This window comes from Lontra canadensis, unplaced genomic scaffold (assembly GCF_010015895.1).
Source record: "Lontra canadensis isolate GAN:19392208 unplaced genomic scaffold, GSC_riverotter_1.0 scaffold46, whole genome shotgun sequence".
NCBI lineage: Eukaryota > Metazoa > Chordata > Mammalia > Carnivora > Mustelidae > Lontra > Lontra canadensis.
The window spans coordinates 11,131,434-11,154,925 of NW_022631040.1; the positions used below are offsets into that span (position 1 = coordinate 11,131,434).

The 23,492-nt window shown below is 38.2% G+C and overlaps 1 protein-coding gene across 1 annotated transcript in view; it reads left to right on the forward strand.

Annotated features, from left to right (window-relative positions):
- Positions 1-19,541: 19,541 nt before the first annotated feature.
- Positions 19,542-23,492, forward strand: part of LYPLAL1 (lysophospholipase like 1) — a 35,074-nt gene continuing 31,123 nt past the window's right edge. Inside the window, exon 1 of the mRNA XM_032872939.1 lies at positions 19,542-19,678. Coding sequence (XP_032728830.1) covers positions 19,585-19,678 — 94 coding nt within the window. The 5' untranslated portion in view covers positions 19,542-19,584. The remainder of the gene's footprint in view (positions 19,679-23,492) is intronic.

Genomic DNA, 23,492 nt, shown 5'->3' on the forward strand with positions numbered 1-23,492 from the left:
ATTGTATGAAGATTCTCAAAAGTTACAAGTACCACATAAGTATGTTAGTATTAATAATAATAATCATCTTCCTGAGGTTAAGGATTATATACATACTTATCAACTGAAATATCAAGCACTGTTCTAAACTTGTGTAACCTGATTTATTCTTTATCACAAGCCTATGAAAGAGTTGTTATTATTATTCCCATCCTATTACAAATGTCTGAGGCTCAGAGAGGCCAATAGGGGGACATGGTCACTATTTCATAAGGCGTATGATATAGTTACTAGAACTGGACCAGTAGTGAGCAGACCTTCACTCTGTTTCTGGTTTCAGGGACCTCCTAGCCAGAGCCAAGAACACCAAACATGTATTCATGACTCACTAGTCAAACTCAATGATGAGCAGCATGTTCTTTCACATGTCTCTGAATCCCACTTCGCCCACCGACCTCAATGATATGTGTGAGGGTCAGTCAGAAAACCCATTTTGTACAGGTGCAATGGGCTATTAACAGTATCTGTTAAGAAACAAATGCCTCAAATTAACAACTAGACTGGTCTTTCCACTCTTGCTTTACCCCTTCTGTGGTCTAGTCTAGCAGGTGGTGATTTGGTTTTGATATCAAGGTAGAACTTGATGATTCTATTCCCATGCATATGAGAGTCAGGAGATGCTGCAAGACATGCAAGGCCATAAGACCGTTGATTCTGCCATGACATACAACGTCCAAGGAATAGCTCCACTGCCAAACCACTTCCTGTTTCAGATCCTGAGGTCTCCACATTTTTAGCCAATCACCCTAGATAGGACCTAAGTAGGACCTCCCCTCTATAACTTGTCTGGCTGACAACCTTTAAGGCATGAAATAATGCAAGCCTGAGACATTATCATGACCACTTGTAGTAGGTTGAATATTGTCCTCTCGGTATGTTACCTGATGTGGAAACAGGTCCTGTACAGATGCAATTTATTAAAAATTGTGAGATGAAGTTATCCTGGATTTAGGCTTCACATGAAACCCAAAGACAGGGGTCTTTATCAAAGAAAGGACAGGGAGATTTGGGCACAGAGATACCCAGGCACAGAGGAGATGGAGATGTAGGAAAGAATGCCTTGGGAAGATGGAGGCAGAGATTGGAGAGTTGCAGAACAAACCAAGAAACACTAAGGATTGCCAGGAGCCACCAGGAGCTGGAAGAATCTCGGAAGAATCCTTCCCTAGGGCCTTGGGAGGGAAGATGGCACCCACCTGGATTTCAGACTTCCAGCCTTCAAATCTGTGAAGAATAAACTGTCTTTTTAAGCAAACCAGGTTGTGGTAATTTGTTAACAGCAGCCCTGAGGAATTAATGTACCCTTCCTACTGCTTTTTCTATAAAGAATTACACCAGGTAGGTCAAAGACTTCAGAGTTCACCAAAGAATCAGAGATTCTAAATACTGGACTCAGTTTAAAATTCTGTAAATCATACTCTGCCTGGGGAAAAAATTATGTGAATCATATTTCACATACAGAAAACATAAGCCATTACTGGCAACATTTATTTCCACTTTTGATGGTCCAATAATGAGAACAAAATCTATTTACAGTCAAGAGACTTTTTCCCTTGTGTAGCATACTTCTACATAATTATAATATAGCATGAGCTTAAAAAACATGTCCTACAAAAATAAACTTAAAGGAAATACTTTAGAAAAAAGCTAATTCCAAGAATATAATAAAACACTCATATTTCTGCCATCAAACAGCAATTTCAAGACATATTTTCATTACTTTTGGTTACTACTGATCTATCTAGCCCAGTTTTAAATCTATTACACAGTAAAGTTCTTTTAAAATATTCACTAATCCACATTTTTCCACAACCTAAACAACTAAGAACCATCAAAGATGATTTTTTTAAACATACTTTAACTGAGTCCATTTATGCATTTTGGACTATTTTGTCCCGGATTATTACCCAAATGAAACATAGACAAGACCCCAAATTTTCACTTATTAGGGAAAAAAAGCCTGTAAAAATTTTATGCTTTGCAATCAAAGGTAGTACTCCCAGCATGGTGCCTGCTACCCGTGTGCAGCTGTGAATGAAAAAAATCAAGGTGTGATTAAACGGTCTTTTTCATATTATTCTCCATTAAAGGTTTTTTAATTGGAACACAGCCATCATTAACAAAGTCTGTTCACCAGAAGTCTTTGCTCCAGGTGATGAAAGGAGCCACCCAACTTCTGACTTCTTGCCAGGCTGATGCCTGCTACTGACATCTCTCAATAGTGTACCCATGTCAGTTTTAATAAAGGAAATAACATAAAAATAACTCTGTTTATAAGCTTTTGACATCCTGTGACTCCATAAGAAATTTAATTTTCACAGCACAAACAGGAAGCACTGGGGCAGAGCTTCTCTCTTCTGTACACATACCTCTCTCTCCCATCCCCATTCTGTCCCTCCTTTCCCATCTCTCCACGTCCCTCAGTAGTAGGACTGTGTACTGGTGGCCTGGCCTGAAAACTTCAGAACCATTTTTGTGCTTCCTTCAGTGTGTTCCCTGTATCTAATTTGTCGTCAAAACATCCCTTAACTGAAGCAGTGCCCATTTGGGTCACAGCTCCAGCTCTCAGATCTCCTATTTCCTGTCACCCGAATCTTCTCCATGACACCCTGGGGCAGGCAGACTCCTCCCCACTGGAATCCCTCCCACAGGCAAATATGCCTAAAACATTACCTCTTCATGGAATTCCCCTGCTTAATATTTTGTTCTGGTTCCCCATTGTCCACTAGATGAAAGCACTAATCCCACAATGGGTTTTCAGATCCCTCTACAATTCTGCTCAATTTATGTGCCCATCTCTCTTTTTCTTGTAAACTCCAACACAGATACTGCTCCAGACAGGTCAGTGTCCACATGACTTCCTTTCTAACTGTACCTCTTCCTTCTCCAGGCCTCATGATCACTTTTTCATTCAATCCCAGGTTCCTCTTCAACTTTGGGCAGAGAATGTCCTTCCTCTTAACCTCTTACCTCTTACTTCCTCTTACTCTTAAAGTCCCTGCTCAGTCCTGCTTCCTCAGGGAGTCTTCTCACACTACTCTACACAATAATTTTCCATCTCTGAAATAATTAACCCCTGCCCTTTATATACATATTATTATATATATAATATATATTATATTATATATGTTATATATAATATATTATATTATATTTATATTATACATTATATTTTATATATAATATATTATATTATATTTATATTATACATTATATTATATTTATATTATATGTTATATATATATATTATAAATATATATATATATCTTCCTGGCCTTCCATCTCTCACATTCCCTCACGCTCAACTAAATTGGCTCAGACACCTGGGTGGAGACCTGTAGGCTTTATCCTCTTATTATTTTCCCAGTTTATCTGCCCTTTCTTGGCTTAATTCTTTCCTTGTTTAGCCTATACAGTATCCCATTCTCATCAATCTAATCCATAGTCTCACCTCACCTTAACCTTCAGCCTTGCTATCTCTAATACTGATTAATAAATTGTTTATTTCTTCTGTTTCTTTTCAGAAGCTACTAGTACAAATTTGATGACAATGTAGTTTAGCTCCTTTAAATTTTCTGTATATATTTCTGTCTATTTAGCCAATCTTAGCAAATCTTCTCTACTCTTACTCATCTTCCGTTTCTTTTAAGCCTTTATAGGGATTCTTAAGTGCCTAACCTGTTCCCTTTTCCTTTCATTCTTAACAAATGGCCATCAGAAGGTATAATCTTGTTCAGTGTCACTATCATTACATTCGGATTTGCCTAAATTTCTTCCTAGTCTTCAAGGACGAGCACCCCTACTCTCCACGGCTATCACTCCGTTCCCCTTCCATCTTCTTCAGGTTCCACTCTTCTACTTCACTCTCTCCTTTGGCTTCTTTTGTCAATTTATAACATGTTCAAAACATCCCATATTTTATGTTTTTTAAAGCTTTATTTATTTATTTATTTATTTTAGAGAGAGAGAGCATGCACGAGCATGAGTGGGGGGAGGGACGGGGGAGAGAGAGAATCTCAAGCAGATTCCTCGCTGAGCATGGAGCCTTACGTGGAGTTCAATCTCATGACCCCTTAGATCATGACCTAAGCTGAAATCAAGAATCCGACACTTAACCATCTGAGCCACCCAGGCACCCCAGCATTCCCTTATTTTAAAATGTCCCCATGGCCTTCTTGGCTTTACAAGTAAACTTGTTGAAGGAATAACCATGTTCAGTTCTTTACTCTTGATTCCCAGTCTGAGCCACAGCAATCTGACTCCTACCCTACTGTTTTACTGAAACTACTCTCAAAAACATGCATATATACACAGAGGAATGCTATTAAGCCATAAAAAAGGAAAGAAATTCTGCTATTTGCAACAAAATGGATGGACCCTGAGGGCATTATGCTAAGTGAAAGAATTTCTGCTGACATTTCACATAGCTTACAGGAAGTTGAAGTCATTGTTTTCACTCGACACTTGCTTGGTCCTCTGTATTCTTTACATTTGCTAATAGCTGCTCCAAAATACTTGGAGATAGTCATTTGAGACTATTTCCTATCCCATACCTCCAAGTCCAGTAGGTAACCAAGTCTTAACCCATTCTACCTTTCCAATCTTCCCTCACTCTTATCCTGAAAACCTAAATTCAGGTAATTCTTGAATCTCCCCAGTCTACTGAAAAAGACATCTAATGAGTCCCTCCTTCAAAAGCATGCCTCCCTTTTTCAATCTACTCAATATACCAGCCCTAAAGTTATTCATGTTGCTAGAGCTACCTTGTTACATACATGACCATGTCACTTTTTTATTTAAGAAAATCAACTCTGATCTGAAATATGTTTCTAAAGACTACCCTGTCTTTTATCTTCCCAAGGTAAAATAAGGTTTATTCATAAAGGTTTGTTGAGAAAACCAGTGTATAATGTTTGCCCATGTGGTTTTTATTTGAGAGATGGTTCCTATTTTCTGCCATTGTTCAAAGTACCAGGTGCCATCTTGAAACCATTTCTTCCTCTTTCCAGATGCAATTCCCTCTACTCCAAAAAGGTCTCTCCTCATCAGTGGTTGCATACCTGCTTCATTTGCCTATTGTGGCAATTCAGTTGTTATCTCATGGCCATGGTTAAAAGATGGCATTTAGGCTTCAGTGAGCTCTCTTAAAGATGTCATGCTTATGTCTACGGCAAAAGTATTTTCACTTGGCTATAAAATTAATGTCACTTTTACAATGTCTGCTGCAGTGTCTACTGTCCTGGCTTTCCAACTGGAATAATAATTTGAGGAGGATTAAAGGAACTCACCTAACTGAAGATGATCTTGGATTTTCAGGCTTATTTTCAAAGATTTACAATTGTTACTTTGCATTTTACATGTGCAAACAAAACCATCAAGCCAATTAAAGCTGCTTCCAATTACTATGACAGCACATGAAGGTGCTTATTCACTGTCCGTGCCAGCCTGGGCATCCTGCAAGTCTTAACACATGGCTCTCCCCTCCCACCATGGCTGGGAGAACTTGAGGATCTTTTTTCAAACCTTGTTTAAGATGTGTAAAGGCTGTTCTTCCACTCTACCTTCTTAATGTAAAGCCCTACTTCATAGCAGACTGAAAGCCTGATTTTGTGTTGACGTTTAAGCCTTTCTCACAACATAAATACCGAGAACTTTATCTGAGTTTACTTGTACTGTCTAACTCAAGATGGATCTTAAAAATGCTTTAAGAATCTCCCCCTGGTTTGTCATGTGTTAGGGTGTGTGAGAGCAGGGAAGAAGCAGCCAAGGATTAAGGTTGTTTATCTTCAAATTTTTAGCTTGTAGTCAATCATTTCGTTTTAATGTGCTACATCATACCACAGTAATTGTTTTAACCCATTTGTGCCAGTCATTACAGCCTTTCTGTGAAATCAACTTACTTTGTCTTTTTGAAACTGCTTTCTAGAAAACAAGAGAAATAAAGATTTGAAGTGCTTATATTAATAATTACATCAAAATCCCACTATTTAAGTAGAATTTGGGCTTGTATATTTCTCTACTGACTCACAATTTTGAGCATATTTGTCAAGCAAGCCCTGAGCCATCTATATTTTGTAAGATATAAAAGCAATCAATCAATTCATTAACTAATTGGTTAACTTTTAATTACCTTTCTGTTTCACTTGTCCTCTAACTACATAGCTGTCAACATTTGTTTAAGAAAGCCAAATTTTGGCGTGCCTGGGTGGCTCAGTGGGTTAAGCCTCTGCCTTCAGCTCAGGTCATGATTTCAGCGTCCTGGGATCAAGCCACGCATTGGGCTCTTTGCTCAGCAGGGAGCCTGCTTCCCCCCTTCTCTCTCTACCTTCCTCTCTGCCTACTTGTGATCTATCAAATAAATAAATAAAATCTTAAAAAAAAGAAAGCCAAATTTTATACTGATAATCATTTTAATAAGACATTTTTCCATGTTATAGAAGTTTTGGGATACAAAATCTTACAACTATAATGTCCTCTTAAAAAAAAAAAAAAAAAGACACCCTTCCCCCAAGTTAAAGAAAAGCTATAAATTTAGGCCAATATAAACTTGTCAGAGTTCTCCCTCTCAATTTCACACCAGGGCGTGGTGCTACACAGCTGGGGAGCTGAGCTAATAAGTGTTGAAAAATGAAAAATGCTGCTTTATGGCATCACATAAACTGGCAAAAAGATTACTTTTACCTCCACCCCATTTTCGACAAACAAATGCCAAAATGTAGATGCTGTAAGAATGAGACTTTATGGTATTAGACCCATGGGGCAAACAGAGTTGTCTTGCGGGATTTTCTTTTTATTGAATACTATATATAATAAGAAGTGGCATAACATTTATAAAATCTAATCACTTTTTGTTCCTTTTTGAACCTCAAAGGGGTCATTTCTAGGAAAGCTGTTGGAAACACTGCATAATGATCTATTTACCCAGTAGTGAAACAGGATTATCCCTCCTACAAGGAGACTGAGCTCCCCCCAACAGTATAAATACCATAATATGAATGCACAAAATGAGCATTTTGCAGACCGTCACATTCAACAAATATTTATTGAGTAACTATAATAAAGTTCAGAGAGTGAGGCTAAGTGCGCTTGTGACATTTACATTAAATAATATAACCAGGATCGAGTTGTTTTTCTTGGGCTGATTTGTTTCCTAGCTGATGGCCATTCACCTACTCACTCGTCACTCACTAGCCATCCATGTGGTACTTAGTCAGCAAATACCTATTGTACATTTACCATCTCCAAGTCATATAGGCCCACTAAATCACGAGAACTCTACCATTACAACAGATATCCCAAATTTATCATGAGAAGAAATCCCTTTATTCAAGGACTAGAAATCCCCCTGATAGAACTGGAACAAGGTAAGCAAAAAAAGAGAGGCATGAGGGTACCTTGTCAGGAACATTCCTTCCTTATAAAGACGTAGACTGAACCTCAGTGAAAAGGGGAAGAGAAGGTAGCTCAAGGCCCTATGCTCAGGCTTCTACGTGTTGCTAAGAGTCCAGCACCTGGGAATTTCTGATTATAATATTTAGAGAACTGGGGTTGCCTGTTCTACTTATTCCTTCCTGACTTTCCTCACCTAGAAACATATTCTTCCGCTCTAATCTTGCTAAAATTTTACCCTCAACTTTTTTATAGTAGTTATTAGTATTTATCTCATAAATATATTCACCTTCTGTCTCTCTACTAAATGTAAACTTCTGAAGGGTAGGGCATCTTACGTGTCGGTCACTCACGAACAGCATTTGGCATAGTGCATTATGGATATTCTATGTAATCAAATACTCATAGCATCAGATAATACTTACTGTAGTCCCAGATAAAGATGAAAAATACTAATGGAGAAAACTAAAAAGCATACCTAACATTTGGGAAAAGTACCATTTGAGTAATCTAAATCATATGCTGATTAATAAATAATAAGATGAAATGAGAAAATTCTGATTATAGCTTTTAAAATGTGTAATTACATGAAGAAGGCACTGAAAAGTGACCTTCAAACTCCCCAAAAATATTTGAGTATATTTTATAGGGTAAATTGAAACCTACAATTACATGAGCTGAGTCATTTTACCATTTTTATGTTCCATAATTCAATAAAAGTCATCACTGGAGTATCTTCCTCACAAAGGCAAATTCTGCAAATGGCAGTTGGTTTTCAAGAATGAATCTATTACCCTGTCATTATTACTACTGAGTTACTGCTCAGTTTACAATTACATACCCCAAAATGGTAAGAACAAGAAGGATTTTTGTTAATTATAATAGGTTCTAACGATTAAGCAAATGGCCATAATATGTATCTTTTTTTTCTCATTATCTTGCTGCTATATAATCTGAGATACAAAAAGGAAAATATACGGTCTTTAAGAATACGGATTTGTCCATCTATCAGTACTATTAACATTTTACCTAATCTGGTTAAGTTTAAGGAAAGTTTCTACTACCAATCCTTGGGTAATAGTTACTAAAGTTTAGGTATCCGGTCAAACTTTCAGGATGACTAAAAATGAGAAGACAGTTCACCATATCACCACATCACCACATCACATATCTAGGAAGGTGGCACTGATTTCTCATTTCATTCTGGAAGAGAGGATTATTACACTTTGGTTTGTTTTTGTTTTTGTTTTTTTTAAGATTTGGACTGTTCAAATTTGGAAAGTTGTGAATTTTGGACAATTTTACATTAATCTGAGACACCTGGATATGTGAGTAATCACCAATTTTATATCACTTACAGTGAGATTTTTTTCATCCACTTGAATTCAAATGATGGTCATCACGATACAATGTTACTGGGCTAGGCACAAAATACCCAAAAGGCTTATGTGAGGGTAAAGTGAGTCAACCACAAATAGCAGGTCCTGAAAGAAACACTCTGACAGAGGCAATAAAGCACTTCTTCAAACAATGTGGAGGTGGGAAACTTCAGCAGAACAACTTGGAATGTAGTAATGTGGAATGTGGGGACATCTTTCGAAGAAAGGATTTAGTCAACCACAGGTCAAAAAAGAAAATAATTATAAACAATGACAACCTCTGAGAACAACAGCCATAGCCACAAATTAAAGTTCTTTCTTCAAAGGGCTTCATTTTAAGCTTCAGATCCCAAAATAATTGCCATGATTAGCATAACTTTGAAAGTAAAGAATGTTCTTTTTTTCTAACTTGTGATATAATTTAAAAGAAAAAAGTATTTTGTTCTCTACAGTATTTCTGTCCTGTTTTTTGGGTTTTGCCTTGTGTTTTGGGGGGTTTTTTTGGAGCTCATATGAATCTTTTAAATGAAGTCCTTGGAGAAGTTTCTTTGATTGACCCTACTGGAAATATCCTAGAGATCTGCAGAACACAGTTAAGAAATGGTTGTTGTTGAGTACAAAGAGTCTGGTTGAACTTCTACTATCACATTCTACATTTTCCTTCTCCGGTTTTCCTTACTCAAAAATGAATAAATCCCCCCCCCTTTTGAAGATTTTACTTATTTATTTGAGAGAGAGCGAGCAAATGAAAGGAAGAGAGAGAGTGCGAGCATGAGCAGGAGTAGAGAGGGGAAGAGGGGGAAGCTGACTCCTCATGGAACAGGACTCTGGGATCATGGCTTGAGCCGAAGGGTGACACTTAACTGACTGAGCCACCCAGGTGTCCCTAAATAAGTCCCTTTAATGAGAGAAACTTGCTGCTATCCAAAAAGTACAATTGGAAAAAACTCGTGTATCTTGTGTTTACGGCTGGGACGTCAGGTCAAAATCAAAATTGTGTCCTGCATGAATTGAAATAATCAAGAGATTTCATTTGCTGTGCATTTTTTTAAAGATTTTATTTATTTATTTGACAGAGAGATCACAAGTAGGCAGAGAGGCAGGCGGGAGTGGGGGAAGCAGGCTCCCCACGGAGCAGAGAGCCCGATGTGGGGTTCGATCCCAGGACCCTGGGATCATGACCCAAGCCAAGGGCAGAGGCTTTAACCCACTGAGCCACCCAGGTGCCCCTTGCTGTGCATTTTTATGTTTTCTGGAAGTTTGCTTTAACACAAAAAAACAGATTTATTGATACTTCTGTCTTCACCTTGGTCTACTGAATGGCTTCAGACAATGAGATTGGAGTCTATGTTGTGTGTGTCAAAGGAAACATAGGATTCACCTTCTCTACCTCCATTCCTGGTATGCCTTCTCTGAATAGGTAACAAATTGGAGGTAGCTGTTACCCTGGTTGGCTTCCAGATGTTAAGCATGTGACTAGACAGAGTTCTTTTCTGTGGAGACTGGCAAGACAGGGAAACTTGGTCTATGCAATGATTTTACTAACAATGAAACACACTTTTGTTTTTGTCTATAAGCTCCACCTGCATGATGTAAAAAACCTACATAAATAGGATACTATTTTTGTGGGGGAGAGGAAGATTTAAATCTGTATAGCACACGTGAATCTACTCATTTTTTAAAAGAAAAAATAGCTGACTAAATGAAAGCTAATTATTATTTTTTAACTCTTTACTTTTTTTGTTTTAGATTTTCATGCTTTATAGAAAGGGATATACATTCTTACAGTCTGTTAAGTTACAACAAGCCCTTTTCATGTTTTATAAACTTCTAAGTAAAAATTTGCTGTTAAATTGTTTTCAGCTAAATTTGAACACTGATGCACTTTACATTTCTTTTGGCTGAAGAAAAATAAATAATTCACACTTTTGCATGTGAATTATGTACTTTTTCTGGCTTTCTCAAAATTATATTGTTATTAGAAGCAAGTGCCAGCAGGCTTCATGGGTGGCATTTCTCACTGAGAAGCAAGACATGAATCAATATTTTTATTAGAGTCAACCCACTTGTCTTCATAAACAAAATATTATTAATGTTTTTCCATTTAGACTTCAATGCTAGTAAGAAGAATATACAAATTGTTAGAAGAGAGAAGTAAACTACCCTGATAAACAGTTTTTCAAAGAACATCACTGGTGCAAGCTGGAGCAAAAGTTGAGATTGTCATTTAAAAAGTTTTGAAAGCTGATGTTTAATGTGTTTTTTTTTTAAATATAAATTGAGTAGATTGCTCATTCATCCCATAGGTTCCCTATTGACACAGCTGTAGTTAATAGGATTTGTGAACATCCTTTGTCTACTATGCATTCTATAATGATCATGTAAATATAAACTTGTATATGAATATGGGGAAAATTAAGTGAAAACTCTTTCTTACACACACACACACACACACACACACACACACGCATCACTACAGCCAGGCTTCAAGTGAGAGAATAAGGGCAAAGAACATAGCCTAGTGGCAACGTTAAATGGACGCTCTTTATTTTTGTTAATACCACTTTTTAGGGCCACAGTTTAGGAGTGGGAAGTTGGAAAGATAGAAGAGTAAAGGGTCAGATGTGCAAATGCTGGGTTAGTGGTGGCTGAGCTTACTCTAGGAGCTGGGAGAAAGGGCACTTGCGCTCAATGAAGACAATCAAAGGAAGTGAAGATAGTGGTTACTTGGCTACGTGGCCTTCAGTTATGAAAGACAAGTAGCCAAGAAAAAGCACAGGCTAGCTACTATCTCCTTGCCAAGAGATCCAAATGGCCAAAGGCACAAGGGCAAGAGGCAGCACAGCTGATCTGAAGAATCCTTCAAGTTCAACATGATGAAAGAATAGAATAGGACTAACAAACAAAGAAACACAGAGACAAACCTTAAAAACCAGACTCTTAAATACAGAAAACAGGCTAGTGGTTGCCAGAGGGCAATGGGTGAAATAGAGAAAGGGGATTGAGAATGCACCTGTCTTGATGAACACTGAAAAAGTCTAGAATTGTTGAATCATTATATCATATACCTGAAACTAACATAACACTTTATGTTTATTATACTTCAATGAAAAAAAAAATTTTTTAAAGCCTCCTCCCGTCCCCCCAAAAGAGAACAGAATAGGAGACTGGCTGTCTCTGGAAATAGGGAACTTAAGAGTTTTTTTGAAAACTGATTTTGTAAGATCAAGCCTTTTATTATGTATTACAAAAAAATCTTAAAAAAAAAAAACTCTGCGAAGAATCCTTTTTATATAGTCTAGGTATAGAGAATATAAAGATGAAAAAAATCCAGTTCGCCTTCAAGAAGTTCAAAGAAAGGCACTCGGTCAAATAGAAATTATACCATATTTAATTTATCTTGTAAATTTAGAGTTTGACATGTGTATCATACTTTCTTAAAATGAGGCACTACTATAAAAATAATCCCATTTGCTCCTTGTTTCCATGTGTGGATTTGCAAGAACAAAACTAAAGAACTAAAACTAAAGAACACTATTTTCTAAATAGGTTAACTTTACCTCAAGAGTGTGTAAGATAAGACAATCCTCCAGAATGTGGAAAGAAAATATTAAAACTTCTTGATATCTGATTTTTATCCCATGCTTTTAAATTTCTACTTTTATTTTTTTGTATGTACAGAATATATCGCTAAATAGGACATTCATAAAACTTACAAACAAATAAATAAGCACATATAAGAAATTTGGTAGAAATGTTTGACTGATGAGGCATCTAGTGGAAAAATTTTGGAGACAATCATTATAGAAGCTAATTATTTTTCTTCTACCAGCTAAACGGGATGACACATAGTAGCTAGACCAGCTAAATGGCCTTGCTTTGGTTTGGTTGAGGGTTTAAGACAAAGGGGTCTTTAAAAGTCTTGCTTGTTGGGAACTGGAATGAACCTGTGCCAGTAATTGTATGCGTTGTTGCTTTCAAAAATATAGAAGCCTGAAGCAGGGTCATGCCTGAGACTTACACATTTTTAGAGAGTCCTTTGGTGGGTTCACGATACCTTTAAAGTGCGTTTGAACTGTGTGTGTGTGTGTGTGTGTGTGTGTGTGTGTGTGTGTGTGTGTGTCTATGTGTTAATATCTGTCCCTTTCTTTTATGATGGTCCATAACTTTAAGCTGAATCTTAAAGGGCACCACAAACATGCCCTCACCACCCTCACTACCATCAAATCAATAGACTTGCTATAGAACAACATCCTCTCCTCATGGGCTGGTTGACTTCAGTGATCCAATCACACATGTCACATTTTAAGCAACTGATGGTCCTGGATTAAGGCTCTTTCTTTTCCTTGTCCTTTTTGACCTAGTTCTTTTCATTCAGCATCATGTCCTAGTTTTGTCTGATTCCCACCACAAGATTTCTTGGTAACGGGCTCTGTGCTTTATAAAGAATCCTGCTTCCCAAATAAAGGTGGAATCCAGTCCCAATACTGTGATCCTGACCCTGGCCCTGTCTGGTTTTCTCCAAATCTTGGCCTGCCCACCTCTAGCTCCTGCCAATATAGCCAGTGACAAGCAGGTGCCTGAAAGAGTGTAGAGTTTCACTCTTCAAACACTCTCTTTCTTCAAAATATAACTCAATTAAAAGCATACTTTAATTTCCAATAAGTAATGGTTATAATTCTGTTGTAGGTATTTCAAGAGAATACAGAGATAAATAAAATAGTTCTTGCCCTTAAGAAAGTGCAACTTATGAGATCACAGGACCAGCAGAATAAGGATTCACACTTAGGTTCCCTGTCTCCAATCCACTGCACCTGTCCTCCCAGAACACTGACAATTTCGTCTATAATTAGTTCAGTATTGTTTGTGGGATTTCAGGTTTTCAACACAGTTTAATAAAGATCCTTATTCTCACTCACATTCCTTTACTCTGTTAACCTCTGTAAAGGCAAATGAAACAAATGTATACAAATGAAAATGTATAAAGAATGCTAAATTAACATTCTGAATAATCCACTGTTTGAAACTCCTATTTTGTCACTTTCATCCATTTATCTGCTGGGATAGAAAGCATTTAACAACAAAATTTACCATCCTTACCATTCATGAGTGTACCATTCCAGTGTTAAGTATAGTCCCATTGTTGTAAAACAGAACCTTTTCATCTCTTAAATATGAAACTCTATCTGAAACCCTGAACCCATTAAATAACTCCTCCCCTTTCCCTGGTAACCACTCTTCTACTTTCTCTTTCTATAAACTTGACTACTCTAGATATATCATATAAGCAGAAACATACAGTATCTGTCCTTTTATGACTGGCTTATTTTACTTGGCATAATAGTCTCAAGGTTCATTCATGTTTTAGCATGTGACACAATTTCCTTGCCTTTTTTTAAAGATTTTATTTATTTATTTGACAGAGATCACAAGTAGGCAGAGAGGTAGGCAGAGAGGGGCCGGGGGCGGGGGAGGCAGGCTCCCTGTTGAGCAGAGAACCTGATGCAGGGCTTGATCCCAGGACCCTGGGATCATGACCTCAGCCGAAGGCAGAGGCTTTAACCCACTGAGCCACCCAGGTGCCCCTCCCCGCTTTTTAAAGCTGGATAATATTCCATTGTATGTATATACTATACTTTGTCTATCTGTCCACTCATCTCTTGATGGCTATTATAAATAACACTACTATAAACAGGGATGTACAAATCTCTCTTCAAGACCCTGCTTTCAATTATTTTGTATATATACACTTGCATCTATTTTTAACCTATATAATGAAAATTTGTTCTTAAATCCTGACATTTTGCCAGCATTTTATGAGAAAGTAAATTCTCAGAAAGTATAATAATACAAAGGAATGCTATTTGCTTTTAGAATGTAAATTAAGGAAAATTTTACAAAGCTCTTTTATTTTCTTAATAAAATACAGATATAACAATAGAAAATCCACTGTCATACTTTACATAAAATATTTTCTATTGGTCAATGATATAGATAAAGAGACAGATATACACACTTGTGTTTACATGTACATATTCTGAAAGAATCCACTTTGGAATAAATTACACTTACTTTTTAAATTGCAGAGACTGATTTCTATTATCTAGTTATTTTTTTAAAGAGCCTTTTCAACTCTTTTGCAGCCACAGGCTTTTACTCACTGACAAGGAAAGAGTAAGAAGAGAGAGTGAGCATGCTGAAGTCGGTCACACAAGGAAGGAGGACAATCATACTGGCTGTTCTTTCTGTACTACCAAACGGAGTTTGTGAAGAACAATTAACAGTGTTGAGCCATAATTTTATGAGGAGAGTTAAATATCAGAGGTACATTTACAAAAATACCAAGTGTTCCATATTTAGACTTTCGTGGATCCTAGAAACATCAAACCTAGAACTTGTAAGCTTATCAAGCCCTATTCCCTTATTTCACAGTTGAAGAAACACATTCAAGAGACCAATGCCCGGTCTAACGTCAGCCTATAATTCCTGAAGTTGGAACAGGAACTCCTTAGAATCATTTCAAAATCTTCTTATTACATACTATTACGATGATGTATATATTACATCTCCTCTTCACTGCACATAGCAGGATATAGATGCTCAGACTATATTGATAGGGAAATTACTCTTTTTGCTTTTCTTCCTTTTCTTTGTAATAGATGTACGGAATGCAACAGAGTCCTCTCAGCAAATGGGAGGATTTGAAGATTTAACCTTCACTGCCCTCAAGGAAACAGGATCTGGGTAGGAGTTGCCAATAGTTGTTGCTATGACTTTGAAGAGCTCTCCATCAAGGCCTGTGGTAGAAGAGCAAGGAATGGATTGTAGAGTACCCAGGCAATATTAAGGTCTGTAGATGGACCCCAACACAACTACAAGGACTTAGAGAAAAGAGAATAAAAGAGTAGCTTGGGAATATAAGAACTGGTCATGGGAGGTGCTCAAAAGGGAGACAATCCTTTTCCTATAGAAAAGTCATGTGACAATGCGGAGAACACGGGTAGGCGTCCCTGTATTGATGCTGACCACCCAGCCTACGCTCAAAGGAGGAACTTCTGCAGTCTTCATCCGGGATCTGCACACTGTATTGGTGGGAATCCCTTTGTTAACAGTGCAGCAGGAGTGATAAATACCCAGGCTCCAAAACTGTATGTGGTCATTATCTGAGTCTCATGTGCCCATCTCCCCAGTGCTGCCTTAGTCCAGCTCACAATGTCCCAGTTGACCTATCTGCTCTAAAAAGACCCCAACTATGCCTTGCATATCTAGTAGAAGTAGGGGGACTCCTCTTATCTGTACCTAGAAAGGCTGTGTCTAGAATAACAAATGCAAGTTTAAGCTCCCTAGAACTGAAGAAATGGCTATATTAAAGTTCATAAACTCATACAACTGTTCCTTTCTAAAGAGTTGAGTTTTACCGTTTTGTAAGAATTCAGGACCTTTCAGTTTTTTCTAGTATTTCTTTCATAAATGGATAAAGGGAAGATACAAAGGACCTTTCTTTGTTAATTTATAAAATTTTTTAAATTACCTAATGCTGAGACATTGTGTCTAACGTGTACTTGTTTTTTCCATCCATGTGTTTCTCTGTATTTTTAAATAATTCAACAGATAAAAACTAGCCAATGGAAAGGATACAGTTTGATGCTCAAGAACCAGGAAAACAAGATGCATAACTGTGCATTGTCTGTATGATGAATGAAACTTCACTTAACTGAAAGCATTTGAAAGTACCAAACATACTACTATTGTCAATGACTGGTCTTTCAATCTTTTTTTTTTTTTTTTTAAGTCAACAAGTGTATCCTGAAGAGTTTCTAAACACAGAGTGGAAGAGCAAACTAGATTCTGATCTTGTCTTTATATCTTTAGATTCCAGTAGATATTAAAACCCTACAAAATGGGAGGTGTTTTTTTTTTAACTTTTCTTTTGTTTGCTAGCTTTTCTTAGGCACTAAAGTTACCAAAAGTGGAGTACATCAATAATGGGCAAATGACTGTCTAAAAAGCAAATGAGTAACAACAAAAATATTAAGAGATACACAAAGAGTAAAAGAATGCATGAATAAAAATCTACCAGGAAGAATTTCCCCCAGTTCAATAGGGCAAAAGATCCACCATAAAAGAAGAAAACAACCATTCTAAAACTTAATTACATTTCAAAGTAATGTAGTTACATGAAAGGAACAAAACATTTTTGTTCAATAGTTTGCCTACCAGATGGCACTTCTAAATATAGTAACCTAAAACCTTCTGTTTGTTCTATAAATAAAGATGACAGGAACAGCAATAATAGCCAAGCATTTAAATCACTGGAAATAAAAGAGCACTTTGATTAGGTTTGGGAAAATCTGGTTTATCCTAATAAGGATCCTGAATCTGGGAAGACTCAAGTTCTAGGTGAAACTCAGAATCCCAGACTTCCAGGACTGCTCTTCTATCTGCCCAAAATGGTTTTCATTCAGGTAGAGAAATAAACCAGGAACTAATACCAGGAGACTTGGGGGATATCTCAAGTTACGTAAGAACTCCTAATCAGTAGAGACTCTAAAGGGCTACAGTCCAAATCCCAGAAGTATTTGGGGGTTTGGGTTTTATTGTTGTTGTTGTTTTGCTTTTGAAATGAAATAGCTGGGGCATGACCTGTCTTATTTTTGTGCACTCATGTGTAAATGTGTAACAGTTAGGGACCTGGACTTTGGAGTCAGGCCTAATATGTGAGCCCAGGTTCCACAAATGACTGGCAGAATGCTCTTGGGCCAAGTTCCTTACCTTTTTGAGCTTCACTGGCAAGAACAGAAACCGATAGTACAGAATTTTATGGAAACTTACTTATGACAACACTTGGCACTTACTAAGTCCCAATGATTTTCAGCTATGTAGTATCAGTATTAACAGTATGTATTAGCTATAATATATTAGCAAATAGTTATGTTTCTGATTTTCTGCTATTTTTCAAAGCATGAGATGATGAGCAGCCAGGTTCTCTGGCAGTAATGGAGTTCTAAGAGCAGAACTTCAAGCCTTACCTTGCATACCTCCAAGTGCTTTCTCCTAGTATAACACTGCCCTCTTCTCACCTGGCTCTTGAAAGTGATCCAGAATTCATGTGTGGAAGACAGGCCTACCGATAGAAGTATTTTTTAAGAATTGGTTATCAGAGGTCAGTCCACCCAGTCTGTCCTCTAGAATGACTTCATTCTCAGTACTCTCAGCTGAAGATCTAGAGGCTTTAGTGAAATGACTCAGCTCTTTTTGGATCTGGTGAACTAATGGGGTGTAGGACCATTCCCATAGACAGCATTGGTCCAACACTGTGATAGAATAGAGCTTATCTTGGCAACTGAGCCATGATGTTAAGCAACTTAGTCACTTGGGAGTAGGGTGAGTACCTTCAACAAAGAAAAGATAAGTTGGAATTGCTTAAACATGATGCAAACTACAATGAATAGAAGACTGGTGTTTAATGGCACTTAAAGTTCTACTTGGTTGTCTGATAAATTTTACATGAGGAAAGAGCCATTTCCTGGGTCTACAGTCCTTTCCATTAAAAGATGTCTACGGTTAGGTCTTTATATAGAAGGTAATTCCATTCATTTTTGGTAGTTTAAAAATTGTGATAAATTTTACATAACATAAAATGTACCATTTTAATGAGTTTCTAGTGTAGAGTTCAGTAACACTAAGTACGTTCGCAATGTTGTACAATCATCATCACTATTTCCAGAAATTTTTTGTTACCCCAAACAGAAACCCTATGCCCACGAAACATCTCATTTCCACTTCCCGTTTACTTTTGACAATTGCTACTTTACTCTCTGTCTTTAGGAATATGCCTATCCTAGGTATCTCATCTAAGTGGAATCATACAATATTTATCCTTCTGTGTCTGGTTTATTCCACTTGGCATACTGTTTTCAAGGTTCATGTGTGTTGTAGCATGTATCAGAATTTCATTCCTTTTTGAGGCTTAATAATACTCCATTGTACATATTTACATTTGTTTTCCATCCATCCATTGATGGCTAGTTGGGCTGCTTCTACCTTTTGGCTCTTGTGAATAATGAACACTGCTATACAAATATCAGTCCGAGTTCCTGCTTTCATTTCTTCATACATAACTAAAAGTAGAATTGCTAGATCATATGGTAATCATCTGACTTTCTGAGGAACAACTAAGCTGTTTCCACAGCTGCTGCCCTATTTTTCATTCCCATCAGCAATGCACAGGGGTTCCAATTTCTGCACATCATCACCAACATTTATTTTGTTTTTCTAGTAACAATCTACTTAATGGGTGTGAAACGGTACCTCCTTAGATCTGCTGTGTAAACTATTTTTTAAAACTACAGTTATTATATAGTTATATAATATAGTTATATTATATAGTCTTATTTTGTATATAAAAAGCTACAAACATCCGGTTCAAAGCCCAAAGTGGAAGGTAAAATATGATTTTATTTGTTACACCGTAAACATAATAACACCAATATTTCTCCAAATAAAAAGGCAATCCTGAATTTCAGGGCTGCAGTTAAAAATCCTGCAGCAAATAAATGTACCCACTAGCTTTACCAAAGCTGTCACCTGCACAAAACAACCCTCTGCAAAACCAGACTCTCAGGGAAGCAAGAGATGCCTCAGACCTGACCCAAAGGCCTGACCGTACCAGCCCCCCGCGCATGCGCCTCTCCAGGCGCGCCCCCTGCGTGCCTACGTGCGCGGGCCCGCGGGGCAGCGGAGGGGCGGGGCCCACGAAACTCCTCGGGCCGCAGCGATGGCGTCTGTGTCGGCTTCAGTTCGGTTGCAGCGTTGCATCGTGTCGCCGGCTGGGAGGCACAGCGCCTCTCTGATCTTCCTGCACGGCTCAGGTGGATTACAGTTTTACATCCTAGTTTTCTGCTTGGGAATCGTCCTCCCCTGGGGTCCCCTAGTGTTGCCCTAGTGGAGGAGTCGCTGGGCCTCGATAGGGCTCGGTGGACTCGGGGAGGGCGACCGTCGCCTCGCTAACCCCGCGGCTGCGGACACAGGGTCTTCTCCACCGTGTATTCCCTTTTTCGATCATGGGCCCATCGTGCTCCCTGATGGCCCTTGCGTCCCACCACTGGGCCATCCGTCCATCCGCAACACTCTCTCCATTGCAACCCTTGCTACCGTCCCTTCCCCCTCACTGTTCTCCCTCGAGTTTAAACGAAGCAAGTTAGTAAGGTAAGTTTTCTACTAGACACCAATGATTTAGTACTTTCCAGCGTCAGCTATTAGTGATCGGGATTTTCAACCGCCTTAGATTATTTGCCACTTTATTTTTCCAGTCTCTCGTACCACTGTGGACAGTTGAGACAGTTAACTTAATATTTATGTCCTTTCTGCGAGGCGCTGTGGCAGGGCTGGAGTACTTTCTCCCTTTCCTCTCTTTCTTGCTACTCCTTCCTTCTTCTTCCTCTTTCCCGTTCCCGTCCTGAAGCCCCTGAGATACAAGCACAGAGTCCACTCTCAGTCCCCAGGGCGGATACCTTCCTTCCACTGCCCGCCCTTAGTGGTGTGTGTGCTTAATTCTGTATAGCTTTCCTTACACTCATCTGTAATGACTTAAGCCTGTCTTTCCCACTTCACTTTCCCTTCCTCAAGAGTAAGGACCCTTATTTTAGTCTCTGCATCCCTAGTGCTTGGCCTAGGGTAAGTTCTTGGGAAATATTTTTTTAAAGAAATGAGATGCAGCCAGTGTCCTCAGGGCGCCTACCTAAAGTTAAAAACAAAAACAATTCAATTAGTTTGAGTCAGCAGTGGATGGGAGATCACAAGATGGTACATGATTTACTGCCAAGAGAACTGTAAGGAAAAAAACTGTGGTTAGGCATATTAAGGCATTTGGAAGAGGAAGAGCTGAGATTTTACCAATTTGACCAAGAGCATGGACTTTGAGCTGAGACTTGCTGTTGAATAGTGGAGGGAATTGGAAAGGTACAAGATGGAGACCTGGAAATGGGCAGTTATGGGAAGTATTCTCATTTTTAAAATGAGCCCTGATAAGTTGAACAGCTTGTTCAAGGTAACTTGGCTGTTGCTGTGAGTGGTAGTGGAGTTAGGATTCACACCCAGATCTCTCTGACTCCGGAAGGGTAAGGTGGAAAAACTCTGAGCTAAGCTGTTTCATTTTGGAAATAGGGAAGAAATGGGCCAAAGATGTTTAACAGGAAGGACTTCGCTAATGAAATATATTTAGAATGGTGAAGTGTCTAGGAGGACACCAAAGCCTTACAACTAAGAGACTGTTCCTGGTACTATTTGGGGATCCATGGGGGTTTACTTATAAGCATCCAGAAATTCCCAGATACTGTAGCTTTTGTAATAATTGTTTTGTAATATTGTTAGGAAATACTGCTAGACTTTTATTTTTTCCCGTGGGCCACTTTGCTTAAAGTACCATCCTTACTCTTTTCAAATTACTTATATTTTTATAAATTATAAACCCCAAATATCTATTTTTCCCTTTTGTACTTTGGAACAGAGTTTATCCAAAGAATTCTGCTAATTATGCAAATGAAATGCAATTTCCACATAGTTAGAGCTCCACTGCAGTAAATTTAAAACCCGTACTAGGAGTATGATTTTACATTAGACTTATTATATGTGGTTATATTATAGGTGTTTGGGTTCTGGTTAATCTAAATACAGACAAACCAGTTTTAATAGTTGTTACATGCTCTTAGAATAAAGTGCAGGCTTTTTAAAAAGTGGGCCTTGTGAATGGATGAATGGATGTTACTTTGTAGCATTAAGTTTTGCTTTTCAAGGTTGGAAAAGTATATTCAGAGGCAGTTTTTATTTTTTGTTTTTTGTTTTGTTTTTTGTTTTTTTTAATCCTAAAAGGCTGAAGTTCTCTCCTAGGCTACCGCTATGGTATGGTAGTCATAGAAGAAGGTATAGGAATGTGAGTAATAGATAGCCAACTTAATTTGAGACATTCCTACACCTAAAATACCAAACAGGTACCTTCTTTCAGGACGATAAAAGCAAGTAATAGTTTAATTAGCTTCGTTCAGCTTCCCAGCTTAGATTAATTCACTCTGTTGTATGTTCCTTTAGAACATTATGGCACTTCTTTTAATGGTATCCATTATTTGTAATTCCCAAATTTAATTTGTAATTCCCAAACTGCGCTATAAGGTTCACACAGACCCAAATTATGCTTATCTTGCTTTTTCCTCATGCAGTAAATCAAAGCAAACTGAGTTGGCATTGAGTGAAGTTACTAGTAACTTTACTGGTAACTGCTGTGTTGCTAAATGTGGGGAACATTTTTCAGTCATCTTCTTATTTGAACCATCCGCAACATTTGATGTTCTTGAAAGACTTTCTTGGTACTTACTACCTGTTTACTCCTTATAATTGATTTTCCAGTCTCATTCTATTCTGTCTGTTAATGTTGGGGCTTCTCAGAATTTGGTTCTGTGGTCTCTTTTCATTTTGCATTTTTCTCTGAAGGATAATGTGCACATATGCCTGAGGATTCTATTTTCCTCTATATGGTAACATAAATTTGTGTCTCTATTTTAATTTTCCTTTGAGTTCTGTACATGTTTATCCAACTGCCTCATAATCGTTCATTTATTAATCCATTCATTCAGGAAATATCTATTATATGGCCACTGTGCAGGGCACTGTTCTAGGCTCCAGGCATATATTAATGAATGAAACAAACAAAAAGTCCCGGCTCTTATGGAACTTACATTCCATTGGAGGAAATACTATATAGTGGATAGTAGTGAGTTCTGTGGAAAAAAGAGAAAGCAAGACAAGGAGGATAGGAGGTATTGGGGGTGATAGTTTAGCTAAGGTCGTCAGAGTAGGCCTCACTATGAAGGTGGTACTTCAGCAGCTAGACCTGAGTGATCTGGGTGTTGGGTTATACTGTTGCGGACAAGGGAGAAGGCAGGACAGAGGCCCTGAGGTAGGTTCCCTGACATTCACAGGAACAGCAAGTCAGGCGTTTTCCCTGACTTTCCCTGACTGAGGGAGAGGAGTAGGCCAGGATATACAGAGGATCCTGGCACAGGTGGTAGGAGGCAGGGGTCAGCAAACTTCCTGTAAAGGGTCAGGTAGCAGCCATTTCAGATTTTGCGAACCAGATATGGTTTCTTTCACATTTTTCTTTTCTGCCTCCCTTACTTTTTCTCCTTTTTCTTTATTTTTTTTAGCAACTCTTTTAAAAATGTAAAAAACCATTCATAGCTTATGGCTTTTGGCTTTTGTCTTCCAGCTGGCTATAGTTTGCTCAACCCCAGGTAGAGGACCTTGTAGGCAGTATAGCGAGTGTAGACCTGCTGATTCATGTGTTTCCTATCTCAGTGTTTAGTTCCATTGTTCACTCAGTTATCCTGGCCAGAAACCTTGAAACCTTCCACCATTGCCCTTATAACTAATCTATTACCAATACCTATTTATTTCCTCTCCTAAGTTTCCTTGAACCTATTCCCGCGCATGCCATTGCTAGATCCCTAATTTAAGCATCTGTCATCTGGACAGTCGCCTCCTAACTGATCTCCTCACACCTACTTTTGTTCCTTCTGTTGTCAGACAGTTGCCAGAGTGACCCTTAGAAGACAGCCACCTTTCTGCCAAAAAGTAACTCCATGCTGTTGGGATTTGCCACATCCCTACAGTTTCTCCAGCCTCTTCTTGTAC